At 34.3% G+C, this 22,896-nt stretch overlaps 1 protein-coding gene across 1 annotated transcript in view; it reads right to left on the reverse strand.

Annotated features, from left to right (window-relative positions):
* Positions 1–3,217: 3,217 nt before the first annotated feature.
* The window catches only part of SEMA3E (semaphorin 3E), a 242,110-nt gene continuing 222,431 nt past the window's right edge, over positions 3,218–22,896 (reverse strand). The window contains exons 15-17 of the mRNA XM_019746903.2: positions 22,518–22,585; positions 20,765–20,904; positions 3,218–3,799 (exon numbers count right to left, since the gene is read on the reverse strand). Of these exons, the coding sequence (XP_019602462.1) occupies positions 3,347–3,799; positions 20,765–20,904; positions 22,518–22,585 (661 nt within the window). The 3' untranslated portion in view covers positions 3,218–3,346. The remainder of the gene's footprint in view (positions 3,800–20,764; positions 20,905–22,517; positions 22,586–22,896) is intronic.

Genomic DNA, 22,896 nt, shown 5'->3' on the forward strand with positions numbered 1-22,896 from the left:
AGTGTTTAGTTCTATTTTTCATCCCCGTTTCTCCAAGCTGATATCTTTGCACTGAAGTATTTGGGAATAAACACAAAAGAAAACTTAGCAAGGTAGGATGTTAGACATGGAAGAGACATCACAGATCCTGAAGTAAAATCCCTTCAAACTGTAATTCTCCTTGCTAATAAATCCACATTTCTAGCTCAATAAGTGACATAAACACTGAAAGAGGAGATGTGCATTGTCACGTCAAGGCTCATTCCATCCACAGGTCCTCTCCCTTAACAGAGAATAACTTAACTGAGGTCTGAAGAAACAGGAGACTGACCCTACATGGAGGAGCCCCTTTGAAACTAGGATAAGTGGTTATGACTCTTTTTCAATTGGGTCCTCCTAGAGAGCATTTCTCTCCTTCAGTGAGTATATGTCTGGGGAAATGAAAATAATGTGTGGTTGGGGCAAAATCTTAATTCTTCCAAGCATTGCAGGTGGATAAGCAGGTGACCCTTCCCAAGTTCAGAAAATGGGATCAATCTTATCAATTCATTTGTGATTTTCCAAGCCTCCACATTTCTCAAATGAGATTTTGAATTTGACTTCTAATCCCAGAAAGAACAAAAGACTAGGAATGTGCTTTTGTGGTGTGTTTCAGATTCTCAAGAAGGGTAGAGCAACCAACATAGGTTGTTGGTTTGTCTGTCTTTTGAGAGGGCAATGGATTCATCCTAAAGCATGTCGTGTGTGTGTGTGTGTGTGTGTGTGTGTGCATGTGTATGCACACACACACACCTGGGAGAGAAAAGGGAGCAGGGAGACAGAACTGAAAAAAAAAGCAAAAAAAAAAAAAAGCACATATGTATATATGTATATACAGAGGGTGCCAAAAAAAGGTATACACATTTTAAGAAAGGAAAAAACTTATTAAAATTACACTGATGGTAACCATTTTGAGTACCTCTTGTAATTACAGAAGTCAAACATGACTTGTATTCATCTTTTGTTATCGGTATATGTTATCACAATTTTCATAGTTTTTTCCTTTCTTAAAATGTGTATACATTTTTTTTTGTGCCCTCTGTATATATAAATTTTGTGTTCTCCCTAAATTGTTGAATTGAGTACTCAAAATTTTCTTATCAGGACTCTCTCAAATCAGCATTTTAAAAAGTTTTGGGTTGTATTTATTTTTCCAGAATCAAATTTAGCATTTTATGTAAAGTATTTCATTTTCTGGCTAATAGTCATCTCAGTTAATCAAACAGCATGTAGGTTCATTCAATCCGTACGACGTCATAGAAAAGTTATTTTTCTCAGTTTTAGCACTTCAGCTACCAAATCTTTTTGGTTTCAAGTGACATCATTTGTCATCATTAATATTAACTGCTTGTTTGTGATATTGAGATTAAAATAACTACTTACGCCATATCTACCTTCCTTTTCTTATAATTCAAATACAGTAGAAAACCCTGCTTTCCCTTTTCTTGTGTTAAAGGAAGGATATTTTCAATAAATAGTGCTTTATTGACTTACCTGTTCACTTTGAGTATTTTGGACATAACTTTGCTAAGGATCCTGTAATCTGTGGTTACGGTTCTATTTCTCCACATTAGGCAGCTTTTACTGAAATACAGCTTTTTAAACATAACTTTCAATACATTCTGTTTTCAGTAAATATTGGTGAGCAGCAATGACCTCCAGTGGATCCTTATGTAAATAGCAACTGGGTTTTTAGAAAATGATAATATTTCAATATATTTGTATCCTTTCGATTTTTTGCGTCTTGGTGGCTTAATGAATTAACCTCTTAAACTTTCCTAAAACATTTATGTATTTAATATTAGAATGAAATTGAAAGACATTGCATGTTCTCAATACTTTCACTTTCTCAATTATATAGCCTATAAGCTAATTTTGAAAACTAAAATGGATATTTAAAATTAACATTTAAATATTCATACATGTTTTCATGTGTAAGTCGTTTGCTATTTATTTTTATTTAAATGAAAAAAAAATCTCAAAAATTTTATATGCTAGAAAGGCAACTGCTAAATAAAATAGGAGGAAAAAGCTTCAGGGAATAAACATTTTCAAAAATACAATATCTTGATAATATTTATAAGAGCAAAGTAAAAGTGCTCTAACATCTTGATAGTTAAGTGAACTCATGAAATCATTTTCCTATTTGTTAACACAAACTAGGAGAATTTGATAACTGCAAGCAAAATACTTTAATATTTTCTTATGAAATAAAGTTATGTTTCTCAAACATATTTTAGATTTCAGGGAAGATTATTTAGAAGGCATAAAATATAAGTCTTTATGAGCGCTATATTATCGTCATTTTGGATTGTGAGGTAATAAATTATTCATAAACATGTTATCTCCATCTTAAAGTATGACATAAGCATTAACACATTTTTCAGTTAGTTTTTTTTCTGAAAATGGGTTAGATGTACTTACTGAGAAATTGCTTTCAAATCTTTAAACAAACTGTAGAGTTAAAACAAAAAAACAAAAACCAAAAACAATAAGAGAATATACTTTTTCTCCCAGAAGAGGGCAGCAAAATTTTTTTCCGTTAGCGTTCTAACTGTAACTCCATCTATTATGACATTCTTTTATATCTTTTGGAGAAGTTACCTTTACTTCATTCTTCTGCAATGGAGTGAAATTGAAAGGATGTGTTTTCATCATGAAACATAACTATTATGAACGTGGTTTAATAAATGTTTTATGAAGGGCACAAGCCTCAAGGTGGCCACAAGTTTTCTTTCATGGTTTGCAATAATTACAACACACCTGCTTCATAAAACTCATGGCTTTGACAACACTAATACAGGAATTCTTAAAAAGTACAGACAGTTTACATGAAAATGTTAAAGTATCTGATGTTATGCATATTTTACACGGTGGTGGAAAGACAAAATTCAGAAAGATTAAAACATTTATTTTTATTTATTCCATTATTATTAAAATATTTAACTTTTTATCAATGTTCCAATACTCTTCAGTCTTCCAAGGGTAAAATAATAATTGCCCTGGAAAAAGCAGCCAAGTACTCAAAACTACAATTATGATCACTTTTTGATAAATACAACATGAAACCACTGAGCAATACATTTATTTTAAAAAATTAGTTAATTTTATGTGATATTTAACCAGATGAGTATGTAGAATAATTTATTATAACACCTTTATAGTCATTTCTGTATTACAGAAATGTTGTTTATGTAATGCAAAGAAGTTAGATGGTCTCTCTCTCTCTCTCTCTCTCTCTCTCTCTGTCTCTCTCTCTCTCTCTCTCTGTCTCTGTCTTTTGGTTCCAAATATAAATTCTTCAGAAGCCAGGCGATGGCTTCCCCCATCAGGAGTCCAGCGTGTGCCTAGGCAGGCGGTAGTGCTCGGCTTTGGGACGGAGCTTCTTTTCCTGGGGGTTGGCATATTTCCACTTGGAAGGCGACATTTTATGCTTTTTCCTCTTCTTATCTGTGCACCATACCTTTTCACAGTATTCTTCTACTCTCTGGAAGTTGCTGTAACCAATCAGCTGCAAGAACTCCTTGTACCACGGTTTTGTTCCCTGCGGGATGCTGCTCTGAGCCGGACAAGGCATCTTGTGAGGCCCATCCTCTTCATAGTCTTTGTTAAACATTTCCTCTACCCTCTCCTCTTCCACAACCTCCAGGGTGATTTTACGGACAGTGTGGATAAAACTATGCTCTACTGTCTGGCAAAAATAGGTACCAGCATCCATTTTGCGTACCCTTAGGAAGAGTAAACCAAGGTCCATCTTAACCACTCTGTCATCCGTTTTCACCTGCAAGAAAAAAATAATATTAATAACAATTATCCAGTTAATTTAATATTAAAATATTAATAACAATTAATACGTATTATCCAGCAGAGAAGAACACCAACCTATGAACCTTTCCACTATGCTGAGTTTTTTCATTTCCATTATCATGTGATGAAATCTTGAAAGTAATACATACACCCACCCACACACACACACACACACACACACACACACACACACACACACGGAGCTAAGTAATGAAATCAGCTGTGTGTCTGTGTATGTGTAAACTGGATTACATTTGAAGTCACTTCAAATCAATGACTCTGAGGTCATTTCACATCAATATTTTAAAGAGCAAAGCGAGAGAGAAGAGAATGGGATGTGTTAATGATAACAAATATTGGAGTGATATATTCTGAAGATGGAGGGAAGGGAACACAAGTCAAAATTGAGGAATACCAGAAACTGAAAGAGGCAAGGAAACTGATTCTGCCCCTAGATCCTCAAGAGCTCAGAGAAACTGATTTTGGAATTCTGACCTCCAGAACTGTAATAGAATAAATTTATGGTGTTTTAAATAAAACATATAAAATAAAATAAAATAAAATAAAATAAAATAAAGGGCAAAGCAAGAGACTTTTCTCTTTAGTGATTTCAATTAATAATTAGGAAATTCAGTTCAATATAGCACTTAAAGTTACAGTGAAATGAAGATTTGTCAAAGTTATTTATTTTCTTTTTTAATGAACAGACAGATTCCATTTCTCACATTATTAGTTCAAGGGTTCTTATGCCTTCCAAATCATAATGACCAACGTTTCTATAAAAATCTCTGTTTAGACAGCTGGGCTTCTTTCACTCTCTTTACTTACCAAAAAAAAAAAAAAAAAAATCCATCTGTTAATTAAGTGAGAATTCTTTACATTTCCACAAGGCTGTCCATTTAAAAGAGATTTAAAAGTTAACAAGTAAAATCCAGATTCTGCTCTGTAGGACCTCACAGTCTAGTAAATATTAAGTTTGCATATATTTTCAGTACTCAAATATCTTCTTTTTATGTTTGTAACATAATAAATTATGCACATTGCTTCTATAAATAATTACACTTCAGGGTAAGAAGACCACAATAAAGCTTTCATTCAATAACTCATATTTTATCACCAATTGTTGTAGTAGTGAGTATATAATTTGACATTAGACAAAACTAGATTAAATGCTGGCATCACACTCTACTAATGGTGTGATCTGGGACATTAATGTATATTTTCTGCCTCAGTTTTCATTGTAAAAATGGAGATAATAATCCTAATGTTGCTTGAAGAATTGCTATGAAATTTAAATAAGGTAACACAGGTGAAACTATTTTGCACAGTGCCATCAATATGTAGCTCTACCTTTCCTTATATACATTCTTCTAGCTAAAAGTAAACAGCTATGTGTTTTCATGGGCCCAAGATCATATCTTGATGATAAAAAGGCGGTTCACACTGTACTGGCTGACTTCCCCTTTGAGAATACAAAACAAAAACAATGTTCACCTTCACCAATATATGAGGGGCATAACCGCACAACCACAACCACCTTCGCAGTAAAGTCCATTCCAACAAGCATGTTTTTGTCCCAGGGGTAGGTCCTGCCACACCTGCCGGGCTTAGCTCTTGGTCAGTTTGGTCATGTCTGAAGATGCAATGAGATTTCTCATGTGTAATTCCTCATGTGTGGTCATTTACATAATTTGTGATAATGTGGCATAGTGACAATATTGGTAGAGTAGGGGATTGTACCTCAAACAGGAATGTTAATGATAAATTATGAGGCTCCCAGAGGTATTTTTTTTTTTTTTTCAGCTATGTAAGGTAAATCATTTACTCCACAGTTTCATAGTGACATAGTTGGGCGATAAAAGGGGCTCCATACAAGTACATCCTTCACGGGGGCTTCCCTTGACATGGAAGGACCATGCCCAAGTAGACAAAAATGCTACAGCCATTAACTCAGGAACTTCTTCCAGGGAGGAACAAGGAAGAGCCCTCAAACCAAAGACATCCTTACTACATAAAACCAATCTGGTACCTATTCATAGGTTTTTCTGAGAATGTATTCTTGGCACCTGCCATACATAACCAGTAACACTTAAGGACTTTATGTCGCTCTGCTCATTTTAATCAGGCCTCTTGGTGGTCTTCTCCTCATCACTAGTTTTTCTCCATAAATCCTCCATCTATTGCAACCTGACTATCACCACACCATGCCTCTCATGATACCGACTCAGAAGGACAGCCTCCATTGTTTTTAAACTTGTAGCTGCATTTGATATAGATGGACTTGCCTCCTTAAATGTCTTTTCTTTTTTTTTCTGTGTAGTCCATGCCATTATACTGTCCCAGTTCTCTTCCTGGTTCTTTCTTGGTATCTTCTGTACATTTCCCATTCCCTCTGAGGTACAATTCTCTATCCTTCCCTGATCTATGTTTTATTTCTATCCATTTGGTAACTCTTCTGCTTCCTTGTTTCAATCAGCTTCTCTAAGATGGTGCATCATACACATACATAATCCATTGCTTTCCGATGCCTGTGTATTACAAGACACTGATTGAGACTTATTTGATCCTTCGTTATCTGCAGTTCAGTGTCTTTCCACTCGAACTGTCCCCTCATTCACCAACTTCCCCATTTATGAAAATTGCATCATCATTCTTCTAGTCTCCCTGTCTCCAGCTGTTGTTCAAATATACTTCTCTCTCATTATGTTCTCATACCCAAAACATCCCAAATCCCCATCAACATTGTTTCAGTGATGACCACAGAAATATCCACTCCATTTCACTGTTTTTGCCACATTAGCTTCTCATACTTCATAACTGATTCTTTGACTTTATCTCCTGGCTGACTCCCCCAAATCTTCCTTCTTTCTGTCCCTGTTTTCATGTCCATCTGGATTCTGTTCAGGACCTATGCTCTTGTATTTGTCTAAAGAAACTTCCCTATGGCTCATTCTTTGTTTTCCAGAAAGGCTGACCTAAATGTTCTCTCTTCATATAGGTTATCTCTTCCTTCACACCCTGTAAAAGTGTCCTCCTTCCCTTATTACCATCGTTTCGCCTACTAAACTTTATACACATGAGCATGCAACATTATCTTCAAATATATAATGGTCCTTCAATTAATTTTCTGCTTACTGATATCTTTCCCCTTTATTTCAACAAATGAGTACTATTTTACTCTTCTTCAAAGTTTACTTCCTTTGGTCATGCTCCTGACTGACCAGTTATTCAGACTCTGCTGCTTGCCCAAGCAGGTGAGAATTGTTCCATTAACCAGATCCTACCTTTATAAATCTCTATCTCCAACAGCTTAAAACAGTGTTCTCAGACTGGGATTGGGGGAATAGGTGCATTTCTGGAGATCAATGAGTTTTCTGCAAGGATTTCTTAAATTAGTGTGTTTATTTTCATGATAATCAATATAAATTAAAAAAAAACTATATATGGGATCATGTGGAAGATCAATCTCATTGTTATTGTCTGTGTGTATCACGGATCTGAGCCTTTTTCAATGCTTTGATAGTTTCCAGCTTCTGAGAAGAACAAAGATGGATTTAATATGCTAATGATAGGTTCTAGCCAAATGAAAACTAAACAACACCCTTATGTAGTAATGTACATAAAAAGTTTTGAAGTCAGTTGAATAAAGTGTTAAAAGGATTGAGTCATCACATGGCAAGCAGTATTATAGGCAGATGTCCTATATACACACATAAACACACATATGTAGTAGTCTGTGTCCCGTATTATGTGCATAGAGATACTTTATTTCAATAGGGAAAAATCATCATATTAAATAAATATTTAAATGATGTATAGATGTGTTTATATTTTATTTGTAAACTTATTTTGCTTCTATATTTGAGTAAAAGTTACAAGCATAAAGAATGTATTTCGTGTTTGAGTCTTGTGAATTTTTAATAAACATTTTAATAGAAGTCATGCTAGCAGCCCAAGGATAATGTTTTACTTTTAAAGACAGGTGGTGGAAACAGCCTGTATAATACTAGAGTCAAATCTTCCTCTCATAGCTCCTTCTGCTCTCAATTCCCTGCATTGAAACCTTATTTCCCACTTCCATGTCTTATTCTGGTCGGATTCTTTCTTTCCCTTAGTAAACTCCTTTTACTGTCTACCAATCCAGTTTTGAAAATTTCCTTCCAGGCTTAAACTTTCACTTTTTAAGTGAATATTTTCTTCATAGCCCATAAAGATCTTTCGTTTCTTTCTGTAAGTCAATAATATCCATATTTGTAGCATAGGAGATGGTATTTATGATCCTCTTCAAACAATATTTCCATGCAAGTTTCATCTCTTTAACATTATGCCTTTCATAAGGGCAAAGATCTATCTCACAATTATTGTAAATATTCCATAATGAGTAGAATGCTCAGAACACAGTGAAAAAGGAGAGTACACAAGCGTGCAAGGCAACAGGGTAAACCAATAAGGATGTATCCAAGTTATTCACCATTTCTACATAAATCCAATAATGATCTGGATAGAGGGGAAGCAAGCATCACTTCAGGAGCAGTTAGTCATTAACATAAGAGGGCTGTGTTTCACAGACATATAGGATAAGCAGTTTTAGGACACTGCCTTCCCCTGAAAAGAATCTACACACAAACACCCTCACTGTGTATGATCTTTTGTTCTCTCTGCGAGAGTGAATGACACGTGAGAAAATGTGAAAGTCATCTAGCCTAGTTTCTGGCATATAGCAAGCAGTTTACGAAAGTGTTTTAAAATAAAACAAAAAGCAAAACTTGAAATTAATACAAATCCTCCTTGATCTCTGAATTAGGAGAGTTCTTTTGTTTGTTTGTTTGTTTTTCCAAATCCAGTGTAAAAAGCAGGTATTTCTTTCATAATCGGAAATCCAAGTTTGATAAACATTGCATTGTGTAAAGTCCAGACTGGTTCAAAGATATGGATGCACGGTGATTGCAATGGGAACTGTCTCACATCTTTTATTTGCATTTTAGAGTTAGGGTCTATCCAAGAATTCAGGTCTTCTCTCCTGGTTATAAATTCTCTCCAGTGGATCATAAATTCAAGAATAAAAGATGTTTTAACTCTCAAATCTGGACAGCTGTGCACAATGTAGGTTAAATTACCTTGAAAGTTAAATGTATCTTCCATGGCCTACAAATACCTAAAAATAATAAATGACTTAGAAATTTGTATTTGAAGTCCTTCCATGATTTAATCTTTCCAATTTAATTAACATGGGTACCTTCAACATCAAATCTTGATTACAGAATTGTTTTCATTCAGCTGTTCTTTCTCTACGTCTGCAGACCAGATTTCCTTGGTCAAGAAGATGGTACATAATACATCATTTTATCAAATATTCTTATAGGCAATCTAAAAAAAATACAGGATTCCTTACTGAAAATGGTTTTAATATTCTTAGCTATAAAGATTGATTCAGTATGTTTCATAAGTCAAATAAAAAAAAAAGGCAATTGAGCAAAGAACCCTGCACATCTGGTAGCTGGTCAGGAAGAAGAAGTGATTTCCATGTGTATCAACCACATGGTTCCACACTTTTCATAGGAAAAGGACAGATGTAGGCCTTGAATTGGTATAGTTCAGAATATATTTAACTATAAAATTAGTTTTAGTTAAGAAATACTCGTGAAGACCAACAATTTATATATTTGTTTGTTTGTTTATCTGGCCTGTCTCCAATACAAAAAAAAAAAAAAAAAGTTTGACTTACAGAAAATATATCACATATGAAAGCATAAAAATAAAAATATTTTATTAAAAATACATTCCAATGTTAACCTACTATATGATAGAAATGGATACCCAATAGAGACAGGGCAAATTCTTTAATAGCTCATTTGGAAAACCTATTTCACTATATAGAAAACAAGGTTGTATTTATATTTAACTAAAGATCCAATTGTCAAAAAGTTATTTCTAATAAAAGACAATGATAAGAAAGTTATCATAAGTAAGAACTCAAAACTATACTGTGAAAAAATGTTATATTAAAAAACACCAACTATAGCAAAGAAGAAATTTCAAATATTTATATTTAAGAATTGATTAATGTATAGAAGATACAAAGAACTCTTGAAAGTCATTGAAAAAAAAGAATAGAAAAAGTATAGAAGTAGGCAATTCAGAGAAAGAGAAACCAAATTGTTTAATTAAAATGTAAGTTAATGTTCAACAAGTAATAGTAATTTTAGAAATCCAAAGTTAAACAAGATACTATCTTATACTCAGAAGAAAGAAAAAATTAGAAAATACTAAATATTGGTGATAATATGGGGAACTGGGAACACTCATGAACTGCTTTGAGAGTGAAGATGGTGCAGAACTTCTGGGAAGTAAACCAGCAATTATGTATTGTAAAAATTAAAGATGCTGACAGTTAATAATACAGAAATTTGCACTTATAAAAATGGAGCTATTTTCAGAGATGATTATGAAAGATGTGGTAGTGGGAATTAATGACACTTTTGGTACACTCTTAGGGGAATGGATCAATTAAGGGTGATGAATGCATGCTATGGCATATTAAGTAGCAGACAGAAACAATGAAATAGAGACACAGTAACAGTGATAAACCATATACACAGTGTTGAGTTCTAAAAAGTAAGGGAAGCCGGATAAGATCTACAGCATAATATGCTTACAGTAGTACCTCGGTTTTCGAACATCTCCGTTGACGAACATTTCGGTCTACGAACACCATAAATTTTATGGATCTATGGTATCATTAGATAGTAAAATTCATGCTAAATTGCTATTTTAGGGGTTGATTCTAAAGGTCTGGAACAGATTAATCCATTTGAATTACATTTTATGGGGAAACCGCGCCTCGGTTTTCGAACATTTCAGAACTTGAATGGTCTTCCGGAACAGATTACGTTAAAAAACCGAGGTACCACTGTATTTTTGTGGCTCATGCATACTCAAAATGTTATATACTCATTCAATATACAAATGTAGTATTGAATATACTCCAATCATTACAATGGATGCATATAGGGAAACAAGGATAAAAGTGGAAAGGTGTTTCAGGAAAAATAAAGTCACACAAGAGAGATTTGTGTGAACTGATCACGACGATGTGCCATAAGCTAAGTAGTATGTTTAACTAAAGCATGCATCTGAAGTCAAAAACATGAATTAAGATACACAAAAAAAACAAACAAAAACAAACAAAAAAACAATCTCCAGCTGTTTGAAATGATAACCCTGGTTTGGCAACCAATAAACCAAGTTTGTTTGTAAGATCAGTTCACACTCTAGTAAACTATAGTCATATGATTTTATAAATATTGCTAAAAAACAAACAAACAATAGCAATTTAAAGGTAACGTTTCGTTAAAAATTTCCATAGATAAGAATATCAAGATGAAGGGAAAATAAGAGGACACAGGATAAAAGGAAAGTTAATGTTTAAAAACAAAAATGCACACCATAGGGTACTGATCAACTATTATAACAGGAGCACAAATTCAACACTAAATCTCTTAGTGACCTAAGGAAAGAGGAAAGTATGATAAATGCTAAGATCCAAAGGTCTCAAATATATTTTTAAAATTATTCCTTATGACAAGTACATCTTCTCCTGGCATGGAGGCCTGAGGAAAATCTCTTCTGTGTTTTCATAAAATGAGAGGCAGGCATCAAAAGAACAGCACTGCAATAATACATTTTTTTTTAAGGTAATGTCTCAGTGTTAGGTGAGGACAAAATGCCCAGGTACAGTACAATCTAAGCTACTATATGGGGTTTAAAATGTAGTACAGTTCTAAGCTGGTATATCTTCATCAGATGTATATAGTTTAGTCTCTAGAAGACTATTTGAACTATAATTTACACTAACTCGAAAGGAATTGCAAAGTGAAAGGAATTAGTACTTTTGAGCATCTTGTGTGTGCCTGACAATGGGCTTGCTGTATTACCATGTTATTTTGCTTAATCAGATGCCCAGTATCAGAGTGGTCTCAGTGGGAAAAAAACATAGATCCATATCTGATTCCATAGATCTAAGAAGATATGTTTAATTTCCACAGATGTTCAGCATTCTCTTGAAAAGTTAACAGAGGAAAGTTCTATCTAAACCTCTAGATTCATTTCCATTCTTATGACCACAGAGTTGCTTTATATCGTTCATTTATATAATAGGAAATGTGTCTTTTCCATTAGCAAAGGAAAAAAATAAAATCATCGCACTATACTGCTAACTTCTCCGTAACTAAAATATGGAGCAAATGACATTATAAAATAAAGAAACAAAAATTCATAGACATAGACAATAGTTTAGTGATTACCAGAGGGTAAGTGGGGATAGAGGTGGTAGATGAGGGTAAACGGGATCAAATATATGGTGATGGAAGGAGAACTGACTCTGGGTGGTGAACACACAATGTTATATATAGATGATGTATTACAGAATTGTACACTGGAAACCTATGTAACTTTACTAACCATTGTCACACCAATAAAGTTGAATTAAAAATATATGCTTGTCAAGGCTGAAAATTGTAAATTCTAAATATTTATCTGTAGAGTTGTTGGCTTAGAAAAGATGAGCATATTTTTAATAGACTGAAATAAAAAGTATCAAAACTACTAAACAGATGTCTCAAATAAGGCAGAGTTCATGAACTTCATGTTATGACAACAAGAAAAACAAAAAAAAATACATTAATGTGGAACAAATCTGATGCTTTCAGTACTTGTGAATAACGACACAAATGTAAACATGGTTGTACTGATCTCTCAGACTTCCTGTCATGGTTTAGCATTGGTAAAGGTCAAGAAAATATGAGTCATCTCGCAAACAAGATGGTAGAATAAGGATGAGATGACATAATACAACTGCAACATTAAAAGAAGTAATTTGTGTACTGCATTTCTTTGTTTTGCTTTTATAAGAGAAGCTGTCTCCATAATACACTGAATCATCAATTAAATTATAGTTTAATTGAAACTGTACAAATTTAGCATGGATATAATGAATTCAATTATCTGGAAGGAACTGCTGATTAATAATCAGTGGGTAGTCTGAGGGCAGAGTTGAGAAGTGATGGCAAAGTAAAAACAAAAATTGAGAGTGAATGGAAGTTTTGGAGTTTTGATGCCAACTTACGTTCTCTCTCGGACTTTCTATAATAAACATGTACACTTGTGCATTATTAAGCAGTCTATACAATTCATACAATTAGCTATTTTAAAGTGAGATACTTTATTTTAAAGACACACTAACACACACAAAAATATGTGTGTTTTCATTTGAACCCTTAAAACAGGTCAATAAACTTCCTGTAAGTAATCTATAGTAAACATTTTGGGCTTTGAGGTCATATGGTCTCTATTATATAACTGCTCAGCTTTGCAGTTGTAGCAAGAAAGCATCAATAGTCACCAACTAAACAAATGGGCGTGGCAGTTTCAAATAAAATTTTATTTACAAAAGAGGTGAGGGGCAGATTTATCCCCCAGGTTATAGGGTTACCAACTTCTGCTTTAAATTATTGTCAGGTTCAAAAGACTATTCTATTTTCAGGTTAAAAGTAACATGTTCCAAACGCAAAGGTTTCAAAGTATCATATTATAATGAGGAGTTATTTACTAACCTTATGAGTAGCTTGAAGAAATTATGATTATATCATGATAACTGAAAATTAATCACAGTGAACTAATAAATATTTAAATATAAGCCAATAATTACATATTTAAATTTTCCCTCATTTACTTAGTTTTAAAATATAGCACTTATGCATTTTAGAGAAAAGAGAAAGGTATAGAGAACTACTTCAATTGGCCAACCAAGTGCCTTAACAAGAATGGATTCCTTTCCTTTGGGATGTTAATCAGGGTTAAATTTTTAAAATTATTTTGGAGGCTTATAAACTCAAGTATATGGAATTGGAGGAATTGGGAGTTCATAAACTAGGGTATATCATTTTAGGGTGACTTAGTTGTGTTTACAGCAGTTTTGTCTCCTGCAATCACAAAAATATAATTTACACATTAATCATTTAAGGAAAATTTGAGCTGGTATGCCAAATTAAAACTATATGTAGAAATATATATGGCCACCAAATTTAAATAATTATAGAAGGCCATGGGAACAACTAAACTTGTTGAACAACTAAACTTGTTGGATGAAATTACTTTATCCACATATATAAAGTCTTTATTTTCTTTACTCCCAATTCAGAGATTGAGGTGCTTTTCTTTTCCTTCTTAGAAGTCACCTCTTAACTTTTGTCTATAATTACATTCTCTCCCACCTGGTCTTTATCTTGTTTCATCAGTTAGCTGCACATTTTCTTCTTTATTCCTACTTCCCTTCAACCTATAAATATGACCAAGTTACCCTTTTTCTTAAGACAAAAAAAGAAAAAAGAAAAAGATATTGAACTTCTTTCTACTCTTGTCTCCCTTTGTCAGCCTCTCTCTTTTTCCAAACCTTTAGGCAGAGTGCACTATACTAGCTGTTTCTAATTCAACACAACTACATTGATCACTGAACCTATTACTAGATGGTTCCTAGCTTAAACATTCCATTGGACACATTTTCATTAGAGACTGGGTAATTACTTTCTGAAATTTTCCAAGGGTGCTGTTTACTACTTTGTCCGCATCTAATTCCTTTTCACTGAGTTCTATTCTACCACACTCCCCTGATGCCACTGATGCTGTATATACCACTTACGTGTACATAAGCTATGCCTAAGCTATGCCTACTATTCTACAGGTATTTATCATTTGTTTACTTTGCGTCAGTTACTTAACCTCATGTCCATAACACATATAATAATACTAACTACCTCAGAGAAGTTTTGTAAGTTTTAAATAAGCTAACAAATAAAGTACATAGAATAGCACAGGGCACATAGTAGGCACTGAATGAAAGTTAACTATAATGATTATTTGTTTTTCCAACTATTTTCACTTCATCTTTTAGAATATGTCTTCTCCTAATTTTTCCTTATAAGTGGGTTTTCCTCTTGCTTCTACCTTAGTTCCCACTGCTTCTTATGTACTCATTCTCCGAGGTAAGTTATGGCAGTTAGGGACACCATTGCATTGTGACTACGGGCCTAGAATTGAAACCAGACTGCTTGGGCTCAAATTCGGACTGATTTCACAGGGTCTGTGATATTATGGAAGTAACTCAATCTCTCTGTGCTGCAGTTTCTTTATAAAGTGGGGAGAAATAATAACACCTATTTCATAAGGCTCTTGCGAGATCAACTATATTAATGTATTTAAAATGCTTCGGACAGTGCCAGGCATACAGTAAGTCATATTTAAGTATTGATGATTGCTGTGTTCTTCTTACTTTTGTTAACTCCACGAATTTAATGATCACCTCTTGCTGAGATCTCTCACATATCTCTTGCCATTCCAAATTTTTCCTTGGGCTTTATATTCCTGAATATGCATGTACCAGAAGACACCTCTATCTGAAGGAATGCTTTACGTGAGCCCCCAACATGGCCAAAAATGAACTCAACATCCTTTCCCTAAACCTTCCAATATTCCTTCCAATATTCTTTGAATCACGTTACTGCACCATTAACCACATAAACACCCAAACAAGGAACATGTGAATCATTTTTGATCACTTTTATTTTATTTTAAATTTCAAATGCACTCAATGTTATCTCATAAAAATTAAAATGTCTATTCCATTCCTGCTACCCCTGTTTAGTTTCGGTCAAAAATCTTTCAGATGACTATTGAGATACCTCCTTAAATGGTCTACTTGGCATCCTTAATATCCTCAAAGCCTGTATGCCAGTTTCTAGAGTAAAGTGTCTGATCAGTTTGTCTCAGGTTTGCTCATTGGCTTATAGATACAGTGAAATGGTTCCTTGATCTAGCTATTCATTTTGGCATCCTCATTCCAAGCCACAGATCTACACATACCACATTGTTCCTCATCTCTGTCACATATACTTATATTACTTTATTTCTACTCATTCATTAAGACATACCTCGAATGTCACCTCGACCTTGAAAGTTTCCCTGACTGTCCATCATGCCACCTCCATACTTGACCTGTTGGTTGAGACCATTTTCTTTTCCTATAGTTTCAATATAACTTGTAATGAACATAATGGATGATCTGTTAACATTCTTTATTCACTGTAAGATGATAGGCTTCAAAAGAGTTAAGAGTATGATTTATTCATCACCTGTTAAAGTAGGTTACAAGTGAATATTTACTGAGTTCAAAACATTAATTGCAGACACATAAACAGAGAGGAGAGCAGAAGGTTGAAAAAGTATTCCATTTGAGATGTTAAACAACCTTCACAAGTCTCAATAATACCAGAGAGTATATGCACATTGCTATTATGTGCATACTAGGTCTTCACTGTCACATCATTTCGCCCTGAAGGTAAAGGGTACATTAAGAGTCAATGTTGTGGCACTGAACATTAGATTAATGTCCCTATCATTTCAATGATTATCTGCTTCCACTTTTATCCCCACCCTCACATAGTATATTCTTAATACAATAACCAACGTGATCATTTTAAAAGCAAATTTTGATCATGTCATGGCTCTGCTGAAAACTACCTGATGGCTTTCTTTCTAATTCAGAGCAAACACCAAAGGCACTTTCAACGAGCTTATAAATTCGTGCTTGAGCTGTTCTTTATCTCACCTTTGGACTCAGTTTATTAGTCTCCCTAGTGCTCATTCCTTTCCAGCCACACTGCCCTTCATGTTGATGTTCTTTGAATATATCAGGTGTACTCCTACCTCAGGGCCTTTGCTCCGTCTTCTCCCATTGCCTAAAACATTGTTCCCCAACACTCTCATGTGGTCTATTACCTCACCTCTTTCAAGTTTTCTTCCAAATGTCACTTTGTTGGTGATCTTCTTAGTAAGACCGTCTATGACCACCCCTTACAAATTGCAACCTCTTCCTGCAAGTAATCTCCTGTATTTTTCTCCTTATCATCATCTGATACATATACTTATTATTTAGCTGTTTTGTTATTATTATTATCATCATCATCATCATCATCATCATCATCTTTCTCTGTTCTCCAGAATACAAGTTCAATGAAAGCAAAATGTATGGTAGGTACCCTATCGTAGATACTAGAAAATTTCAAATGAATGAATAAAACATTATTTTAGTTAAAAATCCAAGAAAATGAGGTAGAGTGCTCTGAGTTTTATATCTACATAGGTTCAAACAATAGAGCACACTCATTGTGATATAGAATCCTTCTTCTACAAACAGGTATACAGCAGAAGCCTGAAAAGACAATGGAAATAAATTGAGGTATAAACATCACATAACAAAGACTCCTGCCATTAATGCTTAGAATGGGAACTGTTCAAATTATTGGCAGGTTCTCAGATAGCTTAACACAAGGAATAGTACCTTTGCCACCAAGGCTACAGAAGTATGCTCCACTAAATTCTGATGGGAAAAAAATTAATACCTATACCTGTACCTATACCAATACCTGTATCTGTACCTATACCTAAACCTGTATCTGTACCTATACCTGTACCTATATCTATACCTGTACCTATACCTGTACCTGTACCTGCACCTGTACTTGTACGTGTACCTGTACTTGTACCTGTACCTGTACCTACACTTATATCTATATCTACATCTGTAGCTATATCTCTCACACTAACATCAGGAGCACTTTTCAGAAATCAAATTCCAGAACTTCTGCTATGAACAGCTTTCCATTTGCCCATGTCCCAAAGATTCTGAAATGGCATTTAGAATTCTGATTCCAGAAAGTTGTGTGGTTTAGTAGAAAGAACACAGAGACCTGGATTTAAATCTACATTACTAGCTTTGAGTAACCAGGGAACTTCTGCATCTCAGTGACCTCATCTATAAAAAACTTTTGTTTAGAATAGGATGGCATATTATATAAAACACATGTAGCAAATTTCTAGTTACTTAGACAATAAATAAATGTGAAACAGCTCAGCTTTGGAGTCAGGAATACCTGGGTCAAACCTGGGGTGTGTCACTGACTTTGTTATGAGCGATGCTTCTTTCAGTTTCTGCCTTTGTAAGATGAGGATTATTGCATCTAAAGTGCAGTTGTGAGAGCTAAGACTAATAAGGTAAGGCACCTACCACGGTTCCTGTGTGCAGTAGATGTGTATTAAAAAAATAGCCCAATTTATGAAGTCTTTTCCCTCAGAACTTCATACTAACTAATGCACATCATAACTAACCAGGTCATCAAGCCAAAGGAAACTGCTCCTTTGTGAAGTACTTACAAAACAGGCTTTCAGTAAATATTTAAGAATAAACAGTAAAGAGATTATGTTTCTTTCATGTGTGGTATTTAAGGAAGTAGGGGACTGTAAAGTATGAACTGCAGTAATCTAATTTAGAAACTAGATAACTGAATTGCTAGGTGCTTTCTAGCAATTCAGTTATGCAGCATTTCTGAATATTCGTCTGAGCAAAAATTTTATTCACCTGAATATGTAGTTTCTGGACAACTACAGAGGGCTGCGATTGGATTAGCAGGCAGGTGCTCCAGACTCAAAAATTTTAGTTCAATAAAAGGAAGACGTATATATGACAGTCAACATTTTTTACAAAGGCTGTAGTCTGATGGCACATCAATGACTCTCTGTGGCTTACAGTGTCCATGATGAGCCTGGATGGCCATTGTCAGGGGTACTCTAGAAAGCATGTCCATATGAAATAAGGACTGGAGTAAGTGAACTCAATTATCCTTTACTATGGTCAATATTTGATAATAAAATGTTTATTTTATGTTTCATATGAACTCAAATCAATGCAAAAATGGTCTTTAAATAAAACTCTGGACTCTTAAAAACTAAAAAGTCTCTAAACAGACCCCAAAAAGACTTTAAAAGGACACATAAGCAAAGTTATTCTGTTTTTGTATACAGCATACATACACATTCTTTTGTTGAAATCAACAATTTTGTGTTTTGTTCTGTTTTAGATTGTGAATAAATTAATATACATGGCTATAGAAATACATATTGTATATAGAAATAATTCCTCTGATTATGAGGAAACTTGTAATGCAGAGAGTAAGTTCAAAATTTCAAATACCAGTAAATATATTAGTTGAGAATATTTGAATGTAGTTGAAAATAGAAACAAAGCTTTGGGTAAAGCACAAGTACTCGTAGATTATATCAACAACCTGAGAAAAAAACTTAAAAGTGGACATTGTGATGGATACAGCATGTCAAAACGTTTTGGTAAAGATTTGCAAGTAAGTCAGATTATGGGGAGTTCCAAATTAGAAACAGAACAATATGAGTGAAGAAAACTACTGATGAAAAATGAATTCTCTGTCTTCTGAAGCCATTCAAGTGGAGGAACTATAGAATATCCCTAGGTCCTCTCCTAGCAAGTGAGTTATGATGAAATTTAAAACAGTTTCACCTCAGATTTGTGGAATGGAAAATACTTTAGTGCTAAATCAGCAATCTATTTCAGCACAATATGCTATAACATTTTAAACATGTGGTTATTCTTATGACATCATAAAATTTAGGAGACTTCTTTCCTGATTGCCTGTCTATACTATCTTGAACAGACTTTGTTAAGTTGAGGTGCCTTTCTCTCTAATAGCTATACCAGGAACATGGGATTCAAAATTTTATCATCTTTGAGAATGTAGTATATGATTTTGAACCAAAACCATGTTAGATTTTTCAGTTTCACAATAGGCTAAGGAAAACAGCATAAAACATCAATGTGCTCTACATTTGCACTCAGTAATTTTGGCTTCCAATGACAAATGTCTGGTCTCCAGTGCCAAAACGAGGTGGAGATTTTGTTGACTCACTCCCATCTGCTCTGCACCTATTAATTCTCCCTTATGTCCTAAGGCAGGTCTCTAGAATTTCTTTCCCGTGCAACCTTCTCTTTACTAAGGGCCATTTCTCCAATATTCACCAAGGTCAATTTCTTTTTAATATAACCAGATTTTCTTCTACTTTCAATTTTTATAAATCCACTTTTGCTAAAATTGAGTCCAAAGCCTACTTCAACACCAGAGACGCTCAATCTGCTTCCCTAAGTGCTTCACGTCCATGACCTCTTCCTACATGAAACCAACTGCCTACACTCCCATTCTTGTATCCAGTAACTGACTCCAGACTGTTCTGTATGTGAGTTTTAAATGTTGCCTATCTTTCCATCTATGAAAATCACTCAATTCATTCTTCCTTAATTAGTTAAATGATCATAGAAATATAAGTTCTCCCACTAAACCTGCTTAAAAGGACCAAAGAGATGATGTCTTCTTTTGTTTCCAGTGGACAATAGTGGAACCCCTGGGTCGATGTCTCATGCATGATTAAAGCTTTATCAAACAACTGGCTTAATATTGCTGCTATTGTTGTTTTAATTCTATTATCCATATGTCTTAGATATACGTGTCAATGGTATTTAAGTTTACTATTTTTCTAGAACATTGCCTTGGGTCATACGATTTAAGACTATCATTTTGACAATATGGCATTATAATCATGAAGCTCTAAGTACCTCCTGAATAAAAATCCAGTTTGCAGGATCTAAATTTTATATATATATAAAAATTTAATACATATATATTATAAATATATATATATATATCCATATATATATACACATATATATACACACACATATATATGTAAATATATATTATATATATAATTTTATATATGTGATATATATCACATATTTATATTACGTATATGCATATAGATATGTATGAAATCTATGTGTGTGTATATATATATATTTAAAAATCTTCATATGTATGTAAATCACACATAATAAATAACCCCACTTTTTTAATGGCATGTGTAGCACAACACACTGTTTCTTTTAAGTCAAAATATATCATCATCTATTTACTAATTGCACACTACATGCAAGACACTATGGTGTGAATGTTCAGCTATGAATTACCTCCTCTCTTCTTGTGTCACGTCCTTTCTGTACAAACCAGATAACTTTTGCTTGCAGAGATCGTGGAGTACATTCCAGCAAAGTACTGTTGTTCTCAATGCCATAGGCCAGTCGTTCTTCAGTCTTATCCAAAGCGTCCCCTACAACATGAATGTTAACATCAGCCTTGAGACTTTGGTTTTATTCGTAAACAAATAATATCTTTAAATATTATCAAGTGATCTTTTTAAAATATGTTTTAAAAAATATTATTTATTCAGATCCCTGTAGCAAAGGGAATAACTTTTATTACTTATTACTAATGTGTAGGCAAGGTCATTTAAAGGAGTTAGAGTTAGGCATACCCCAAAGCTCACCATTAAAAAGGTACAGCAGGTGATAGGGTGGGACAGAAGGAAGTTAACTAGGAGTGTTCCAAAGAATGGGACAATCAGGACACTAAGAAAGTGCACCAGTGTTAAGTTCATCATCAGTATTAATTTATGGGAAATCAGTGGCAAGTGTTTTTCAAATCAGGTGAGAGAAGGTGAGCACCAAATGTTTAAGCAAGGCCTAGGACCCAATTCATGGTACAGACAAAAACAGAAAGCCAAAATCGAGGTGATGTGTATTTACAAGTGTGAGTGATAGGTGTATATTGACAAGGAGTTGTATTTATCCAGGTATCGGGTGTCTGCAGTATGAAAAGAGTATGAAACTGAACTAAGGACTTTGTGAACCAGAGTGTCCTGATTCTAATCTATGTTTTGGACCAGAAAGGCTCACTCTGGTCTTGAATTCAAATATGTATACAGACAAGTATATCTAACTGCAGTGAGGAATAAAAGCAAGTGGATTTACTTTTGTTGTTTTAACCAAGATTAAAGTCAATAATTAGATCCCAGGATGTTTTCACTTTGCCTGTATCCTCCTCAGATTCAAAACTGACCCCTACATTTCCCTAAGATTAAGATCTGCCTTTCTCTAGCCAATATTCTCAGAGGCCTATGTCCTACACCAACTCGAGTCAGCTTGAGGTCTAGCAAACTACTACTGGACCACAATCTCTGAATCTGTGTGTAAGCACTGCTGGACTCCCAATCATGGCGCCCCTTCCCCCTGTTACTTCCCAGTGAAACCAGCGACACTAAGCACAGCCTGTTCACTAACCACCATCACGGCATGAAGAGTGATGACATTGTTGTTCTGTCTTGTTCGATGCCCTCACATTTGCCTAAAGCTGACATTTCAACTCATCCTTTATCCTTCAGACCACCAACCACTGTTTCTCAGAAACCTACATCTGTACTCACCAAACCCAGCTTACTCTACTCTGGTGAAAGAATCAAAGTTTTACACTTTATTCTATCCCAAAGCTTAGCAAGTGAGTTGGTACAAGTTAGATCACTCTTGATAAAAGTATCATCAATTACATAATATGGTAAAGATATTCCCAGTGTTGTGATGGAAAGGAAGTCCTGCAAATCACTATGACATCAACCACCTAAAACATGCAGCATTCTTATTCTAGGATTCCTGTTTTAAGCTGTAAGAGTGAAGCTTGGTAGTGGTATATAAGCCTTATTTTCCTAAATAAGTAAACAGTATGCGTCAAAACCACAAAATTTTAACTGCATGGAAGAGAATAATTTTAGTAACACCGTTCTTGTATACATCAACCATGGAGAATGCAAGGACCCTTTTTAAGAAATTTGCAGTTTCTTTTCAATGTACACTCTAAGTAACCCATAGCAATTGATTTTCTATGGATTACCAACAAACTGCTGTCCAAAGCACTGCTGAGCTGCATTTCCATGCCGAACGTCTTGTCTGCGGAACCGCCTGAAAGAAAGTAAATGCATTTAGAGGAGATGTTCAGATTTCAATTTTCCAGACTTTAAAATATAGCCAACTGCATTAAAGATTCAAGTAGTATTCTGCTATTCAAAATAATTGATCAGTCACACAAAACAAGGATAAAATCTCAGTTTCATAGTTTTCCATATTTCAATTGAATGTTATTCAATAGCTCTGATCTATATAAAGCTATTCTTTAAATGTTCACATAAATTTGAATTCTGGATCCTAAAGCAATAATTTAAGAAGGTTCTGTTTACATTTAGTTACAAATTTAGTTCAACAAGAGTCTTCTG

The sequence above is a fragment of the Rhinolophus sinicus genome, linkage group LG09 (assembly GCF_036562045.2).
Source record: "Rhinolophus sinicus isolate RSC01 linkage group LG09, ASM3656204v1, whole genome shotgun sequence".
Taxonomy (NCBI): Eukaryota; Metazoa; Chordata; class Mammalia; order Chiroptera; family Rhinolophidae; genus Rhinolophus; species Rhinolophus sinicus.